Below are 18271 nucleotides of genomic sequence, written 5' to 3' on the forward strand. Positions count from 1 at the left end.
AAATGAGACTGTATTAAGAGGCAGCTTTTTTTTAAGTTTGTAATTTACAATCTGTAATTTCAATCATCAGTAAAAGTACAAATAAACCTTTGACATAGATTCCAGTAGAACGTATAGTGCAACACAACTCACTACATTGTTTCAATGTATACTCATTTAATGGGCTTTTAGAATCTCTACTCTGCAAAAGTACAGATGGGAGGACAGTATGGTACTATGAGAGTAATGGAATGTTTAATGCCTGAAAGAAACGGCTTAACATAAAACTAATCTGTTTTACCAGAATAATAGCATGGGAGAGACAAAATATTACCCTTATGGAAACTCAATCAAACTTGCAATATGCTATATAACTGCTGAACCAAGAAAATATCTATTAATGTATGCATTTTTAGGTTTTTCTGATAAGGCTCTTATGGATACTAAGTCAAAGGCAATCAATCAACTAAAAACAATGATTAATATCTAGTATTTCTAGGTATAGGTGGTTGGTGCTGTCCTTTTTTCATTTGTCAGAGAAAGACCTGGACTCACTGAGTTCTTGAAGCTGCCTGAGATTGATGCTGTCCTCAATTGCTCCCTCTTCTTCTGGACAAATGAAGAGGTGAAACTTCTGGAGGATGAAGAAACCTTGCAACCACTGATTGGGTTTTATCATTGATTTGTAGCAGAGTTTACCTACCCTTTGGAATTCATAGCCCAGCAGACAGTGACAACTGAGAGGGGTGAACCACTGCAAAAGAAGATGATACCAGTTCTGAAAAGTTTATGTTGAACAAAACATGCAAACTGATTACGACTACTTATTTATATATGGATAATTTATTATTTATTATCACATCATCCTATCAGTTGTAGACAAAGTCAAAACAAGCTAATTCTCACAAAAAATTAAAATACAAATACAATTTAATGTGTGTGTGTGATAGCACACACATGCCACCACCCATAATGCAAAGTGCTCCCCCCCACATGTGCATGCGTGCACAACCCCCCCCAACTCCCTCCCTGCCGCCACACTGAGCTGAGATGGTATTTCCTCCAGGGGGCCAGGAGAGGCCATTTTCGCCCTCCCCAGTCTCCAAGAAAGCCTCTGGAGCCTGGGGAGGGCAGAAAATGGGCCCAATGGGCCTACTGGAAGTTCAGAAATGATACTTTTCCAGCTTTCAGAGGGCCTCTGAGCGGCCAGGGGAGGCTATTTTCAACCTCCCCGGGCTCCAGGAAAGCCTCCGGAACCTGGGGAGGGTGAAAACAGGCCCAACAAACTTTCCTGAAGCCTGGGGAGAATGAAAACAGCCTCCCGCAGTCTTTCCAAAGGCTGAAAATCAGCTGGCCGGCACGTGCTGAAGCTGATGGCTTGCATGCTGGCAGATATGGCTCCATGTTCCACCTGTGGCACGTGTACCATAGGTTCGCCATCATGGGCATAGTAAGTCAACCATCCAATTTAAAAATAGAGGCAGCAGCATTGTAAGATCCCTTACGTGATACTGCCATTCAATTGGGAGGAGGGGGGCCTTGGAGTTAAATTACTAGCAGTACCTGTAAAAACTGAGATTTACAACTGGTTTCCTGTCTCCAGAAAGCTGGAGGTCCCAACACCTCTGGAGGGATTTATGATGGCCATATGGGATATCTTAATTTAATGTCAAACTAGAGATAGCCACGGGAACGTGTGTTTTATTTGACTCTCAGGGCAGAAGAGTTAAGGAAACATCTTCATACTTGTGTATTGGCCAGAATCTGCATTCTGATAAAGGGGAGGGGTCATTATCAGTTTAATCCCACTTGCATTGCCTAAAGGGTTTCAGATGCTGCTTTGCCTCTAATGGTTTCCATTCTGCTTGATTAAAGGTTCCTTTTGAAATAATCCATTTCATCCTTTACTTTCTTAAGTTAGGAGAGGAGCCATTACATAAAGCAGCATCTGCAAATTGGTCAATCAGGATAGATGACATTTGCTCTACTGAGGGGACCCTGCTAACCATGTCTGAGCACAACAGCAAAAAAGGAGAAGCTGATTGCTGGAGGGAGATGACAACACCTTCCCAACCAGAGATCTGTTCTATATACCCTGTCCGAGAGGATGAGGTGAGCCTAGAGGACCCCAAAAAAACCCGCTAGTCAATCGGCATTGGGATGAAAGATGGCTGGGATGGGAGATCCAGGGAAGTCATTCTTACCAGAGGAAGCCAAAACCCAGGGTGGAAAGTGGAGCTAGAATCCCCCTCTGACCACGAGGAACAAAATGAAGCCTCACTGAGAGAGGATCATCTGAAGAGACATGTAACCCAGTTGGTGATGGAGATTTTGGAAAATCTCAACATCCGGGCGAGCCATAACGGCAACCAAGAGTTGTGGGAAGGTCGGCAACTGTGGAGGAGGCCAGGGGAGCTAACCCCCATCTGGGTCCTACTGATCAAGCAGATGACACTACAGCAACAGCTAGTAACCCGGCGAACCCTCCCTCCAGGTGGCACATGGATTGGGGGGCATCCCCCAACGAACCCCAAAACCTGCAATTAGAAAGGAAAACTCCTTCCCTTGGGGTGAAGTTTGATGGAAACCCGAAAAAATTGGGATTCTTTGTGGCATACATGCTCACCTACATGCAATAATACGGACGGGATTTTCAAACCCAAAGATCCCGAGTAAGAGTAATTACCCTAACCCTGGAAGGAGCCACCGCCCAATGGATGGTGACACTACACGATGCCAATACGCCAGAACTGCAGGACTTTGACAGTTTCATGATGGCACTGCGATGTTTCAAAGACCCCCTCGCAGACCGCAAAGCACGTGACTGCATTAAAGTTGTGAAGCAGGGACGCCGACCAGTGGCAGATTTACCGAAGAATTCCGAGACTTGACGTGTCGTGTGAACTGGCCAGAAGATATCCTGATAAGCTGGTTCAAAGATGGGCTGAGTGATGACCTCTACAATGCCTGCGTGGCCCAAGGGGTACCAAACCGCCTACAGGAGTGGTATCTCTCTGCTGAAGAGGCAGAGATCGACATGGTCAGGAACCAGTACCAATCAGGGCAAATGTGAAAGAAATCCCCACCCCAATGGAAGCAACACCCTTCCCTCAAGCAAACGGCATTTTCTCTGAAACCCTCAGCCTGTTTCAAGTGTGGAAAAGAGGGGCACTGAGCTGCAGAATTCTATTCTAAAGCACTGGCTAGGAAACCAGAGCACCCATTAGGAGGGGAAACCTATGAAACCAGGCCAATGTGGGAAGGAAATGGCCCTGAGGAGCAGGGAGATCGTAAAATCTCCACCCCCTCCCCTCTTTGAGGAGGATACCCTGGCCTCTCGGGAAGAGGAACTATACTCATCCGGGAGCGATCCAGAGGATGAACAACTGATAAGCAAACCAATTAAACAGTTTACACTCCCCTAAGACTGTTTATCCCCAACTGGGAGAGGGAGATAAAAAATCTCTGCTTTAGTGGACTCAGGGTGCACCCGTTGTTTGATCACCCCAAACCTGGTAAGGGAGTTTAGGATTAATGTAAGGAAGCTGAAGAGCCCCATAGCTTTTTGCCAACTAGATAGGTCAATAGCAGGGGGAGGGGGGGAACCAGCTTCATTTGCCATTGAGTCCCTACAGATTGGCATTGGAAGCCACAAAGAAATACTTACATTTATAATGGCACCAGGCATGGAATGGCCACTAGTGTCAGGCCTACAGTTATATCCCTTTTAGGATCTTTGGCTTGCCACACTCTCTCTTATTTCATTATGCTGTTTCATTAGTGAAGTAGTTGGGAGTGGGAAATAGAAAGGAGTAGAATTGTGGAATGTGTTGTTGTCATTCTTTTCTAGAAGCCCAAGGTCATCTTTTGTCCAGACCAGAAGCAGCTGGATGGAGATGCCAGCGTGGGCGAAGAAGATTGGACCATGTGATGGATTTATGGGTGTGGGGATAAGATCATGAACTTTCAACTGGGTGGAATCCCAGGAAGTTTCAGATTTAGGATTCCACAGCTGTTGCTGTCTTATTAAATTGGAACTTTAAGGATAGCTCTGCCTTGGACTCTGATTTAATTCTACATGATATTTGGAACGCTGACATTAACCTAAATCTCTCTTCAAAATAAATCACCAGCACCCCAGAACGGGGGCTGGTGAGGGGTGCTGATTCCGAATGCTGACTGACCCGGTCAGCGTAAAATATCAACGAAGAAAATGAGCTGGACAAGATGCTTTTCTGCAAAACTTCAGAGTGCAAAGGAAATTCCGTTTGAAGCTTCTTTGTGAAGTCTTGGAATGCGTAGGAGTTTCTGTTTGAAGATTTATAGCATCTGGAGGAATGCAGTGGGGGAAGATTCTGCACACAGCTGGAAGCAACAAGATGTTTGAAAGTCCCAGATCAACTTGAGCAACTAAACATGAGTGCATGCTCCCCCTCCTTCCCCCCAGCCAAGGCTTGGGGAAAAAAACTGAAGTGGAGATTTTGACTCCTTCCAAACAGCGATAAATGAAATGACCCATTACCCTGCAACTGAGTTGAAGACAGATTGCATATCAAAATGGGAAATTCAACCCAGCCAGCAAGAAGGGATTTGGCCAGCATCTTTAACTTGCCAGCCACCAGAAATTGGGCTGCAGCTTGTGAATGAAGCACCACCAAATTGGGCTTTCTTTCCAGAGTATGGATGGAAAAGATGCCAGTGGGCACCTGCTTGCCATCAACATGGGAAAATCCTCCAAGCCAGCAGAGGGGGCCTTGGCCCATAACACCCCCTAGCCAGCCATCGTTGGTTGAACTGCAACTGTGAATCACGCAACTCCGGGATGGATCTTAACCCCAGGTCATGGATGGAAGGGATGCCGGCTCTCCCTCAGCAGATGGCACCGTGGCAGATAACTGGGCAGTGGCCAACCGAGGGATTGACCTCCCCACCGATTTCAGTCTCCCCTGCAATGCCCCAACAAGTTCTTACTCCACCTTCCTAGAGAGAAGAGTTCTCAATAATGGAAGAAGGGATTACCAAGGGTGAAGCTACAGGATGGATAGCGGAACAATGTGATGAGGCAGTTACTAAGTTTAGAGATATAACTAGGTTCCTTTCCTCATGGGGGCCAATAAAATGCCACCATTGCTGTCAACTTGACCACAGAGCATCAGAGTGCTTGGCTCCAGCCCCAATGCCACAAACGTGTGCACCAACCACCACAGTGGTAAATAGAAGGCCCCAGATGCCACCACAGAAGAATCATCTGGGCCAACAACCTCTGGAAGAGGATCCCCAACTTAAGGTGACGAAGAGTCCTACCAAGGAGGAGGACTCAGAGGAAGAAAAGGGGAAACAACGTCTGGAAGAGGATCCCCAACCTATGGAGACGAAGTATCCTACCAATGGGGAGGCCTCAGAGGAGGAAAATGCTGAAGATGACCCAATGGTGAATGCACCCATCCGCCCTTTTGCCTTCCAAGTCAACCTCCAACTATCTGAGACTGGGGTAGAAGGGGAAGTTGAAGCAGTTGTGGACACTAGTTGCACTCGATGCTTAATCAGCATGTCAATTGTCAAGCAACTAGGCATACACACAAGACCTCTAGTCTGTCCCATTCGGGTTGAGCAGGTAGATGGAACACTAATTGGAGGGCCCCCAGCCACGCTAATAACTGAACTGGTGAAGTTACAAGTGGGCCGCCACTATGAGCTTCTCAGATTCATTGTGGCTCCAGAGATGCCAGAAAAATTAATCTTGGGGCTTGCATGGCTTGACAAGCGGAAGCCTACGATAAAGTGGGAAGATGATGGTAAGAAATTTATGATTGTGGTTGAGCCGCTACTACCAGTGGAGGAAAAGGGCCAGCCAGGGATGATTGAATCCAAGAGCCCAGAACCTGCAGCACTTGCAGCAGATAAAAAAACTCCAGGGGTCCAACAAGTACCCAAAAAAACTTGTTGGGGGATGCTTTTTTGAGCAAAATGCAGTATGACAGTAATGGAAGCCAGTATAAGCTGGTGACAGCTATGAAATTGGCGCTCCCAACAGACCAGTGGCTCAACAATAACCAGGAAATCCTAAAGATGGAAAATGGATTAGTCTGCAAGGGGTCAAAACTGAATGTCCCCATGGGGTTGAGGCTGGAAGTTCTACAGCAAAGCCATGAGGCAGAACTAGGAGGCCACTTTGGATTCCTAAAGTCAATTTTGGTGGCCAAAGATGGAATCGGAGGTGGAAGATTACGTAAAAAGCTATGCTACTTGCACAACGATGAAACCACTTCCGGATAAGTCCCCTGAACTACTACAATGAGTGGCCAGCCCTAACCGACCATAAGAAGAGATTGCAATGGACTTCATCATGGAACTCCCAGACAGCAGTGGGAACAGAGAAATCTGAATAGTTATTGACTTGGTTTCCAAGCAGGCGCACTTCATCGCTTGCTCAGGGTTGCCATCTGCAAAGAAATTATCGAAAATGTTTGTGAAACACATTTAGTGCCTGCACGGATTGCCTAAGAGGATCATTTTAGATCGCGGAGTCCAGTTCACAGCCAAGTTCTGGAGAGAGGTCCTGAGGTCCATTGGGTCCATACAAGAACTCAGCTCAGAGGTTCATCCCAGCATGAACTGCGCAGCAGAGAGAACCAATGTGGTGGTGGAAGAATATATCCGGTGTTAGGTGGACTATCAGCAAGACAACTGGTCAGACTTGCTACCCTTCGCTGAAGTGGCGTACAAAGATGCGGACTACAGCACCATGGGATTAATGGTTTTCCAGATTACCAGTGGCATGGAATTTGTTGCCATGCCTGAGTTGCCTAGAGAACCTCCCTCCTCCATGACTTTGAATGAATGGATGGACACACTAAAGAAATGATGGAAGAATACAAAGAAGGCTCTAGCAGATGCAGCAGAAGCCTACAAGAAGCAAGACGATAAACATCGCTCGCTCCAAAACCCCTTCCGTGTGGGGGACAAAGTTTTTGTGTCTACCAAATACATAAGATTAAGAATGCCTAGCAAGGAATTTGGTCCAAAATCTCTAGGTCCATTCCCAATAGTGAACTGTAACCCAGTTACAGTTCAACTCAGTTTACCCAGAAGTCTAAGGAAAATTGGCCCATAATTTCATTGTAGCTTGTTGAAACCAGTAATTGGGTCTAGCATAAGACCATCCATCCAGGCTTTCCTTCCTCCTGTAGTGATAGAAGGAGAAACACAATCTGAGGTGGAAAAGATTGTTGACTCCAGGCTGAATAGGAGTCGCTTACAGTATTTAGTGCAATGGAAGGGTTACCCTTTGTCTGAAGTCACTTGGATGAAAAGCTGGAACTTAAAAGTGGAGAAGTTAGTAGAACAATTCCACTAAAAGTTTCCTGATAAGCCAAAGGTTCCCCCTGGGGTGGTAGGGAAGAGGTGGTTAATTTTGATATGTTAACTTTTATGTTATTGTCTTTTCAGGAAACATTTTTCTTCTGAGGAAAGGCCGCCTGTCAGGCCTGCAGTTATATCCCTTTTAGGATCTTTGGCTTGCCACACTCTCTCTTATTTCATTATGCTGTTTCATTAGTGTAGTAGTTGGGAGGGGGGAATAGAAAGGAGTAGAATTGTGGAATGTGTTGTTGTCATTCTTTTCTAGAAGCCCAAGGTCATTTTTTGTCTCCGCACCTCTGCACCTGACCAGAAGCAGCTGGATGGAGATGCCAGCGTGGGCGAAGAAGATTGGACCATGTGATGGATTTATGGGTGTGGGGATAAGATCATGAACTTTCAACTGGGTAGAATCCCAGGAAGTTTCAGATTTGGGATTCCACAGCCTTTGCCAACATGTCTGTCTTATTAAATTGGAACTTTAAGAATAGCTCTGCCTTGGACTCTGATTTAATTCTGCATGATGTTTGGAATGCTGACAACTAGCTTTGGGTCTTGCATGGTTGAAAAAATGGAACCCCAAAATTAATTGGAAGCAAGACACCATAAGAGTGTAGATGCATGTAACCTCTGCTGAGAATCCAAAACAAGAACCTGAGGGGGCAGAGCACCAAGAAACAGCAATGCCCATTTACACTATGCCAACCCAGGGCATACCCAAAGAATACAAGAACTTGGCTGAGGTTTTAGCAAAAAAGCCTCTGACACCCCCCCCCCCGCTCCACTGATTGTGCGATAGAAATTCTACCCAGGGCCAAACTCCCTAAACCCAAGATGTACAGCATGTCTCCAAGGGAGCTGGAAGAACTGAGGACATTCATTGAGAAAAACCTAGCAAGGGGTTTCATTGAACTAGTCCGGCTGAAAATTGCAGCCCCAGTGTTGTTTAGAGAGAAAAAAGATGGCTCCAAACGCCTCTGCGTTGATTTTAGAAACCTAAATTCTATCAGTGTGGAGAATATATATCCCCTCCCTCTCATGAAGGATATGCTAACATACCTCGCGAAAGGGAGAATTTTTACAAAGCTGGATTTAAAGGAGGCTTGCTACCGTATCAGAATTAAGGAGGGAGATGAATGGAAAACGGCATTTAACACCCCTCTGGGATGCTATCAATTCAAAGTGCTACCATTTGGACTACAAGGGGCCCCTGCAGTGTTTATGCAATTAATAAATGAAGTGTTGCAGGAACATTTATATAAGGGCTGCATAATCTACATTGATGACATCTTGCTTTTATTCTGATACCAAGGCAGAACATGTAAAATTAGTCCAGGCAGTTCTGAACAAACTTTGCTCTGCCAAACTTTATGCTAAACTCTCCAAATGTGAATTCAACCAAGAAAAAATTGATTACTTAGGATACCGCATTTCACACCAGGGCATAGAAATGGATCCTTCGAAGGTACAGGCAGTACTTGACTAAGACCCACCCAGAACACATAAACAGCAACAAAGCTTCTTGGGATTTGCCAACTTTTACCACCAGTTTATCCCCGCTTTCGCTAGTAATTTAACTCCGAGGCCCCCCTCCTCCCAATTGAATGGCAATATCACATAAGGGATCTGGCAAGCATGCTTTAAGTCATACTAAGTATTCCAAGTGTTGCCTGTACTGAAAATATAGTACTGACAAAAATAACACTTGCACAAGCTGTGATTTTATTAGGAATGGCAAATAAATGCAGCTATGTAGGAAGATCGCTTTAATGTAAAGCCATGTGGAACTTACATTTACAGTGAACCTTGCTTGGAAGGATTTTCCACAAAAGAAACTTGGGAATATTTGAGGATAAAGAAAAATGACCTCACCTATTGATTGTTGAGTTTATAATGCACTGATAGCTAATGGAATGATCTGATAAAGTAGAAGAGGGGGTACGCTCTCCTCTGAATTTCTAGTGAAGATTATTTCTCACCATTACCTTGCCAATAGCACTGGCCCAAGACTGTAGATTACTGGAATCATCACCTACCCACTGCTGCATTCGTTCATTGCTCAGATACAGTTCTAGCATGAAGCAAAACCTGTTTGTAGCAAACAAAATATCATTGTTATTTGTTCATTTAGATATTAAAAGGATTTAAAAAAAACATCACATAATGGGGCAATTAATCTATTAATCTTAATTTTGAAATTTATTTTATGTATTATAATGGACTGTCATCAATGATTTGTCTTAATGCTTATTATTATGATTTGTCATACAATCAGCCAGATGTTCAGACTGGATTTGACATTTTGTCTACCTATCAAGTCCTTTCCAAGAATCTGGATAAGCAGATGTGGATGTTTGATGGTGTTACAGATATTGTTGCAGGGTATAAGCTGTTCTTTTTTAAACAGTTTTTTAAATATATTTTCACATTACATACATAAGTGCTTAGTGAACCGTGTATTGTCTGGATCAATTTATTTTAATACAATCATACTTTTCCCACTCCTAATTTCTACCTCTATATTCCAACCATTCATAAAACAAGTCCCATGTTTGAAAATACTCTGCATCTTCTTTTTCTTTTAATGTCATTTCTACACAATCTATTTTTTTTAATTACACCATCCTCTATGGATGTTTCCTCATTTTTCCAGTACTGTGCATATACAATTCTTGCTGCTGTCAAGACATGTAATATTAAAATATAGGTTCCCTTTGTCATACTTTGCAGATATTATGCCTAGCAAGAATATTTCTGGCTTATAATATATGTGTTGTTTTAACATTTTCTCCAACCATGTATGTATTTTGTCCAATATTTCTTTGCTTTTACAAATGTCCACCACATATGATATATGTCCCCAGTATCTGGTTACATTTCCAACATTTGGCAGACATACTTTTAAACTTCTTTGCTAATCTTGCCAGTGGTAAATGCCATCTATAGTTGTATAGTCCTAGTTGTTCTTATTGTCTCTCTTCTTTTGCCCTTGATCCTTCTTGTTCTGCTCTATTTTTTTCTTGTTGTGTTCTCTATTTTCCTGTTGATTCTTCTTGTCCTTGGTAGTCTAACTCTCCTCTTATTTCTTGTCCCTCATTTGCAACTAAGTAAGTTTCATAGAATTCTAATGCTTAATCTATTGAACCTAGTGTCAGCCTCTCCTTTACTTGCTATCAGCTGCCATAGTAACGGGGAGGATGGGGACTCGTGGTATTTGGGGGGAATTGCTACATGCTGGAGAAATTATCATGAAGAGAGTTTTGTTCTCACCATCTTCTGTGCATGCTGATGGCTCGTGTTTGGCCTTGGTCAAGGTCAACTGTCTTTACATACCAGCTGAATGAGGCCACTTGAAGATGCACCCCACATGACACCTTTGGGAGTTGCAGATAGGACATTGGTTTGGGATAACTGGGGGGAGGGTCCTGGGTAAACGTTTGATATGTACATGTTCGCACTTTTTTGCTTCAATTCTTGCTTTATTTTAGCTGTTTTCATTTCATGCCCAGTAAGGAGGTCTGACAGTACCTTTATCTCTATTCAAATGGAGTTGGGGGTTTTCTTTCTTGGATACTGAATGAGGCACGCCTGACATCTAGTCTATATCTTTTCCCCTCCCAGTTTACTAGTATTCCTTCTGGTACCAACCATCTAAAGTTTGCCTCTCTTTTGATCAGCTTTACAGTCAGGAATTGATATTGTTTATGTTATGTCCCTTACCATCCTAGGAATCTGCTTCAATACGACAATTTCTTTCCCTCTGTAGTTTAATGAATCCTTTCTTTTTAGTATTTCAGCTCTTATTGATTTTTTAACAAATCTCGCATGTACCTCCCTTGGGATCTCATGTCATCTTGCATAACTCATTTATTCTAAATATTTCAACAATTTCTCTCTCTAGCTCTTTCTTGTCTATCCTTAGAGCATTTGCCAATAGTTCTGTCATCACTTTAGGGAGGTATTCTTCTTCGGCCTTCTCTATGTTTTGGAATCTTAGGAAGTGGGCTGCCCTCTCCATTCCTAAAATGATAACTGTCTCCTCGAGGTTCTTATTTGCTTGTGTCAGTTCCTCCATTCTTTTTTCTGTTTCTTCTGATTTATCCTTTATTTTCTGGATCCTTTGTTCAGTTTTTGTAATTATTTGTTGAAAATTTTCTAATCTCCCATCCATATCCTGAATCTGTTCTTTCATTTTTCCCAAGTCACCTTTCACCTTACTATGGTTCATCCTTATTTCTTCTTTCTCTGCAGCAATAGTTTCTTGAATAGATAGGAACATTGCCTGTACTTCTTTTTGGAAGGTATTCATTTTCTCTTGTTGCATCATTACATCTATTGATCTCTGATTTGATGGGATGGCTGTTGCAGATGTCAGGGTAAAAGATGCTTTCTTTCCAGTTTTAGTTAGATTTGGAGCACTCATTTTTTCTCTGTTCCCCTCACTTTCTTTTTTGTCTACAATACCAATCTAAACCTAATTACTCCATCAAAACCCTTTTACAATAAATTTTGCAATAAATCCAGTGTATATCAATACCAATACTAATATATTGAGTCTATGGGGGGGGGGGGAATTGAGGTTTATGGTCCAATTTTCCCTGCCAGCCTCTTGTCCAAGTCTATATCTATTGTTTCACTTTTTTCTTTCACCTTCCTCAATGTCCATCAAATGATGTTTGTAATCCAAAAAGACCCACCAAATTCCCCATTGTCTCAATAAACCAAATAAACCATGAAAGCCAAGAAAAGCCTCTTCATTCCAACTCCAGCTAAATTCAAAACAGTTCCATAAGGTCAATAATATTTATAATTCACAAAAGTTTCAAAGAGTTTGCTGTCTATCACCAAACCACCATTAAATAATCTTACAGTTCTTCTTCTTCTTTTTTATCTGTTTCAAAACATTCCAAGATTCAAGGCTATTTTCAAGGCTGTTTATTTTTCAGTGTAATGTCCTTTTCCACCAGAAGATGTCATTCCAGTTCTATCTTTCAGCTTCCAGCAAAAGCATAACTTCATTTATTGGGAATTTCATTTTCCCTTATATTCCAGTAGGAGAAAAGGTATTTCCAATTTCTCATTTCAGGTTGCTTTTCAGTTTATTTTAACTTCCAGTCTGGTCCTTTGTTTGTAATTTACTTTAAAAGTGTCCCATTAATTCTAATTCTTTTCTGGATTTTCCTTCTGTCTTTTTAAATAGCAGCTTGCTGCTTCTTTTAAAGGTGGGGATAAACCAGAGGTGGGTTCCTGCCAGTTCGCACCTATTCGGTAGAACCGGTTCGTCAAATCTACCGAACCGGTTAGAAGAGGTTCCACCAATGGACCCGGAAAGCAGGCCACACCTACAGAAGAGGTTCCAAAAATTTTTGAAACCCACCACTGACACACACACAGAGAGAGAGAGAGAGCGAGAGAGAGAGCGAGAGAGAGAAAGGAAGGAAGGAAGGAAGAAAAGAAAGAAAAAGAGTGAAAGAGAGATGAAAGAAAAAAAGAAAAAGGGACAGAGACAAAAGGAAGGAGAGAGAGAGAGAGAGAGAGAGAGAGAGAGAGAGAGAGAGAAAACACATGGCCGGCAAGCCACTCCCACCAGGTCACATGGCTGGCAAGCCACTCCCACAAAGGAGGCCACCCCCACAGAGTAGGTTCCAAAAATTTTTGAAACCCACCACTGGGATAAACCCCCTTCCTCTTGCCTTTAAAGAGTCTTGTTTCAAATAGTCTCTTAATTTGGGCATAAATCTCAAAGGTAGAAATCAGCAAAGTCCTCACCCAGTTCCAACAAACTGCTCATAACAAGTGCCCTTTCTTCGGATTGTCACAGATGTGGTCGGGCCATAAGGGCCATCTGTTCTCTCTTTCAGATCTTTCAGATTAACAGAGTTGGAAGGGACTTTATAGGTCATCTAGTCCAACCCCCACTGAAGCAGAAGACCCTACACCATTTCTGACAAATGGTAGTCCAATCTCTTCTTGAAAGTCTCAAGTGAAGAAGCCCCCTCAACTTCCAAAGACAAGCTGTTCCATTGGTTGATTGTTCTTGGTGTGATGTATTGAATATATATAGTGTGTTAGCTGTGCTAAAGCAAAACTAACCTTTAGATAACCCTAACTGTTAACTGTGTAAAGTAAAACTAACCTTTAGATGACCCCAACTGTTTTGGAGGGAAATTTGGAACATTAATATTTGGATGGGCTTTTTCTAGTTCTATGATTGGTTAAGGCCCTGTGGGCCTAGAATATAAATCACAAGCATTTGCCTGCAGTTCCTCAGTTCCATTTTTGAGTCAATAAATGCTGTTGCAGCTTTGCTGGTCTGGTTCTTGCCTACTGAAGCCCACCACACAATAGTGATGATGAAGGTGGGATGCTGCAGGGGAGAGAGCTGCTGCTAACCAAAAGACTGAAGTCACTGGGTGATAGGCCAGATAACAAAGCCCCAGCAGGACTAGTCCTCACCCCTGCCTGCCAGTAAGCCACACTGGAGGCACACTGAAATCACTGGGTGTCAGACAAGATAAAAAGCCCTGGTGGGATCACGTTCCCCACCCTGCCTGCCAGGACACACTGGAGACACAGAAGCACCTGAGGGATCTGTCCTTGGGATTCCTAAGTGCAGCCCAGTTCCACCCACAGTAGGACAGGCATTAACCAGCACCACAGGGGCCTCCTCAAAATGGCTAAACTGGGAAGACTCAATGAATTCAACATTACTCACCCGGAATAATGGAGCACGTGCATGTGCCGAGTAGACATCTATTTCCAGGCTAACCAGATCACGGATAACGGCCTGAAGGCAGCAACCCTGTTATGTGTCTGTGGACAAGCCACATTTGATATAGCTGAAAATTTGGTAGCATCAGCAAGCATAGAGAGAGTGGCCTATGCAGACCTCAAGAAAAAATTAAAGGAACATTTTGAGCCTAGACGCTTGGTCATCGCCCAATGCCATGTATTCAAGCAACAAGAACAGACATGCCTATTCACCATGGAAAAACTGAGTTTCCAAAATGTGTTGAAGAAAGTCATGGCAGATGAGGCTGCCAGAGGTGCCATGAAGACTCTCTGGCCACCATAAATCACACATCAGTCCCTCAGTGATCCACCAAGAGACCACAGAAGGCTTGCAGGAGGTCAGTGAGTGTGACAAAATCAATTGCTTACATAGAGAGCCACCCAGATGGCCACACTCCACAGAGCAAGCAACTCCCCCACAGAGCTGCACAAGCTGTGGGGACAACATGAAAGGGCAGAGTGCAGGTTCTGCACAGCTGTATGCCATGTCTGTGGAAAACAAGGGCACATTGCCAGAGTTTGCAGAGGTCATCAGTGGGAAACTAAACCTGTGACACAGCAGCACAAGTGGCCCCCAGGACAGAACTGAGTTGAATACTGCTCGGGAAGGCATAGCATCGAACGTACAGGGGCCCAACGCTCCATCAAAGAAAAAATAAGACTCCAAATAAAACTTCAAGGGGTCCCATGCTTTATGGAGCTTGATACTGGATCAGCCCTGTCCATTATATTGTCTGTGATGTTTGACCACATTTGCAAACCTAGCCGATGTCAAGTCCTGCTCAAACCATCCAGTTTAGTGCTAATGGACTTCCAGAGTCACCGTGTTCTTGTAATGGCAAAACTACCATTAGGGTACAATTTAGAGAGTTCAAGGGTGCCCTCAGCATGGTGGCTGCACACCAACCTCATAGGACTGGACTGGTTCAAGGCCCTGGGCATCAGAGTAACGGGCATTCATTGAACCCAAATAGCTGATCTAGAAGAGGTATACCAACAATACATTGACGTATTCAGCGTTGAGCTGGGACAATACAAAGGGGCACCCATTTCACTCAACCTCTATCCAGCAGTAACTCCAATCTGATTAAAATCATGCAGGGTTCATTTTGCATCACAGCCTAAAATTGATGCAGAACTAGACAAATTGGTATGAGAGGGAGTGCTCCAACCTGTGGTCTGTAGCCATTGGGAGACTGCCATGGTGACCGCAGTTAAGACTAATGGGGATGTTCACATCTGCACAGACTACAAATGCACTGTAAACAAGGCACTACAGCAGCATACTTAACCACTTCCTGTGGTGATGTCACTTCCATGAGGGCGAAGGAATGGTAGCTCTACTAGCTTTGCTCGAGTTTCTGTTTTGAAGATCCTGGAAAAGGACTAGTTAAACCTGGGGGGGATCAAGAGGAGAGAGAGAGAGGAAGCCCGGGCACCGAAGGAGGAAGCAAGCAACTTCCCTATCGGATGAGGGAAAACCCCTTGAAATCACTGGAGAAGAAATCGGCATCCATGGCCGATTTTAGGTGGTGACTACTGCAGTTAAGACTAATGGGGATGTTCGCATCTGCATAGACTACAAATGCACCATAAACAAGGCACTACAGCAGCATGCTTAACCTGTACCAGTGGTAAGCCCCACCTCATCTCACTCCAGGGAGGCTGAATCTTCACTAAGCTAGACCTCACCCAGGTTTACCAGCAGTTGCCAGTGATGATACTACTGCAGAGGCACAGACAATAGTCATACACAGAGGTGCATTCCAAGTGCACCACTTGCAGTTTGGGATAAGCATAGCGCCAGGGTTGTTCCAAAGTATTATGGAACAAACGCTGAAGAATATTCCCCACATCTGCCCATACTTTGATGATGTCCTAGTCATGGGGGAATCAGCAGCAGTCCTGGGGTAACGTTTCCATGAGGCAGGCCAAAAACTCAAGAAGGAAAAGTTTTAGTCTCCAATCCCCTAATCATCCTGGTTGCTCTTCTCTTCACGTTTTCTAGAGTCTCAACATCATTTTTATAGTGTGATGACCAAAACCTGATGCAATATTCTAGGTGTGGTCTTACTAGGGCTTTATAGAGTGGTATTAGCACCTCATTTGATCTTGATTGTATCCCTCTGTTAATGCAATTTAGGATTGCATTGTCTTTTTTGGCTGCTGCTGCACACTGCTGGCTCTTATTTAGTTGGTTGTCCACTAAGATTCCAAGATCCCTCTCACAGTCACTGCTATTAAACCTGGTTTCACCCAGTTTATATGTGTACTTTTGGTTTTTCTTACCTAAGTGTAGGACTTTACTTTTCTCTACATTGAATTTCATTTTGTTAGATAGGGCCCGGTGTACAAGTCTGAAGCCTGGGGAGGGTGAAGAACAGGTCCATCGCATGTCAAAAGCAGGGGGGCGAGGGTCATGCGTGCATGCACATGGGGGGGGATGTCGTGTACATAGTATTATGGGTGTGGTCACACCCGCAGATGACTCCCCTGCACTCCCCCACTTTGGCACGCGATGGGAAAAAGATTAGCCATCACTGTTCTAGGGTGTTAGCTATTCCTGCCAGCTTAGTATCATCTGCAAATTTGGTAAGGTCCCCTTCTATTCCCTCATCTAAGTTGTTTATAAAGATATTGAAGAGTACTGGGCCTAAGACAGAACCTTGTGGTACCCCACTGCTTAGTTCTTCCATGTAGACTTAGACCCATTAAGGACTACTCATTGAGTATGGTTTGTCAGCCAGTTGCAAATCCATCTGGTGGTGAGGCTACTTTTTTCTAGCTTACGAAGAAATAGGTTGTGGTCTACTTTGTCAAATGTCTTGCTGAAATCTAAGTATATTATGTCCACAGTATTTCACTGGTCTACTAATTTAGTCACTATGTTGAAGAATGAAATAAGTTTGGTTTGGCATGATCTGTTTTAACAAACTGTGCTAGCTGCTAGTTATTACTTTACTCATTTCTAGGTGTTGGCTGATCTGTTTTGTATTATCTTTTCCAATATCTTCCCGGGTATTGATGTTAGGCTGTTTGGTCTGTAGTTTCCTGGGTCTGTTTCCCCCCCCTTTTTTGAAGATGGGAACCACATCATCTCTTTTCCAATCCTCTGGTAGTTCCCCCAGTGTTCCAGAATTTTTGAACAATGTGGTGCAGTGGTTCTGAGATGACATCTGCCAGCTCCTTTAGAACTCTGGAATGTAATCCATCAGGTCCTGGTGATTTGTATTCATCATGATTAGACAGGTGTTCCCTTAGGTTGGTTTTTTTTTTGCTTATTTTAACTTTTATTTCCAGTCTGATTTTATGATTTATGATTTATGATTTTATTAATATTTGTAGGCCGCCCTTTTCCCTGAGGGGACTCAGGGCGGCTCACATAAAATCAGGGGAGGGGAATACAAACATTGACATAGAGACATATTATAAAATAGTAAGCAACATACATTCATCATTCGGGAGGGGCGGCTATCCTTGTCCCCAGGCCTGACGGGCTAGCCAGTTCTTAAGGGCTATGCGGAAGGCCTGGACGGTGGAGAGGGTACGAATCTCCACGGGGAGCTCATTCCAAAGGGTCGGGGCTACTACTGAGAAGGCCCTCCTCCTTGTAGTTGCCAGCTGGCACTGGCTGGCTGATGGAATACGGAGGAGGCCTAATCTATGAGATCTTATTGGTCGCAGGGAGGTAATTGGCAGAAGGCGGTCTCTCAAGTATCCAGATCCACTACCATGTAGGGCTTTATGGGTGACTAATAGCACCTTGAAGCGCATCCGGAGATCGACAGGTAGCCAGCGCAGCTCGCGGAGGATAGGTGTTATGTGGGTGAACCGAGGTGCACCCACAATCACTCGCGCGGCCGCGTTCTGTACTAGCTGAAGTCGCCGGATGCTCTTCAAGGGCAGCCCCATGTAGAGCACATTGCAGTATTCCAGCCTAGAGGACACAAGGGCCCGGGTGACTGTTGTGAGAGCCTCCCGATTCAGGTAGGGTCGCAACTGGCGCACCAGGCGAACCTGGGCGAATGCCCCCCTGGTCACAGCCGTCAAGTGGTGGTCAAACGACAGCTGTGGGTCCAGGAGGACTCCCAAGTTGCGAACCCTCTCTGAGGGGTATAGAATTTGACCCTCCAGCCTGAGT

The 18271-nt window shown here is 44.0% G+C and overlaps 1 protein-coding gene across 1 annotated transcript in view; it reads right to left on the minus strand.

Annotated features, from left to right (window-relative positions):
* Window positions 1-18271, minus strand: part of ARAP3 (ArfGAP with RhoGAP domain, ankyrin repeat and PH domain 3) — a 134589-nt gene that overhangs the window by 69789 nt on the left and 46529 nt on the right. The window contains exons 17-18 of the mRNA XM_032220192.1: window positions 9324-9426; window positions 535-733 (exon numbers count right to left, since the gene is read on the minus strand). Of these exons, the coding sequence (XP_032076083.1) occupies window positions 535-733; window positions 9324-9426 (302 nt within the window). The remainder of the gene's footprint in view (window positions 1-534; window positions 734-9323; window positions 9427-18271) is intronic.

Source organism: Thamnophis elegans, chromosome 6 (assembly GCF_009769535.1).
Source record: "Thamnophis elegans isolate rThaEle1 chromosome 6, rThaEle1.pri, whole genome shotgun sequence".
NCBI classification, from domain to species: domain Eukaryota; kingdom Metazoa; phylum Chordata; class Lepidosauria; order Squamata; family Colubridae; genus Thamnophis; species Thamnophis elegans.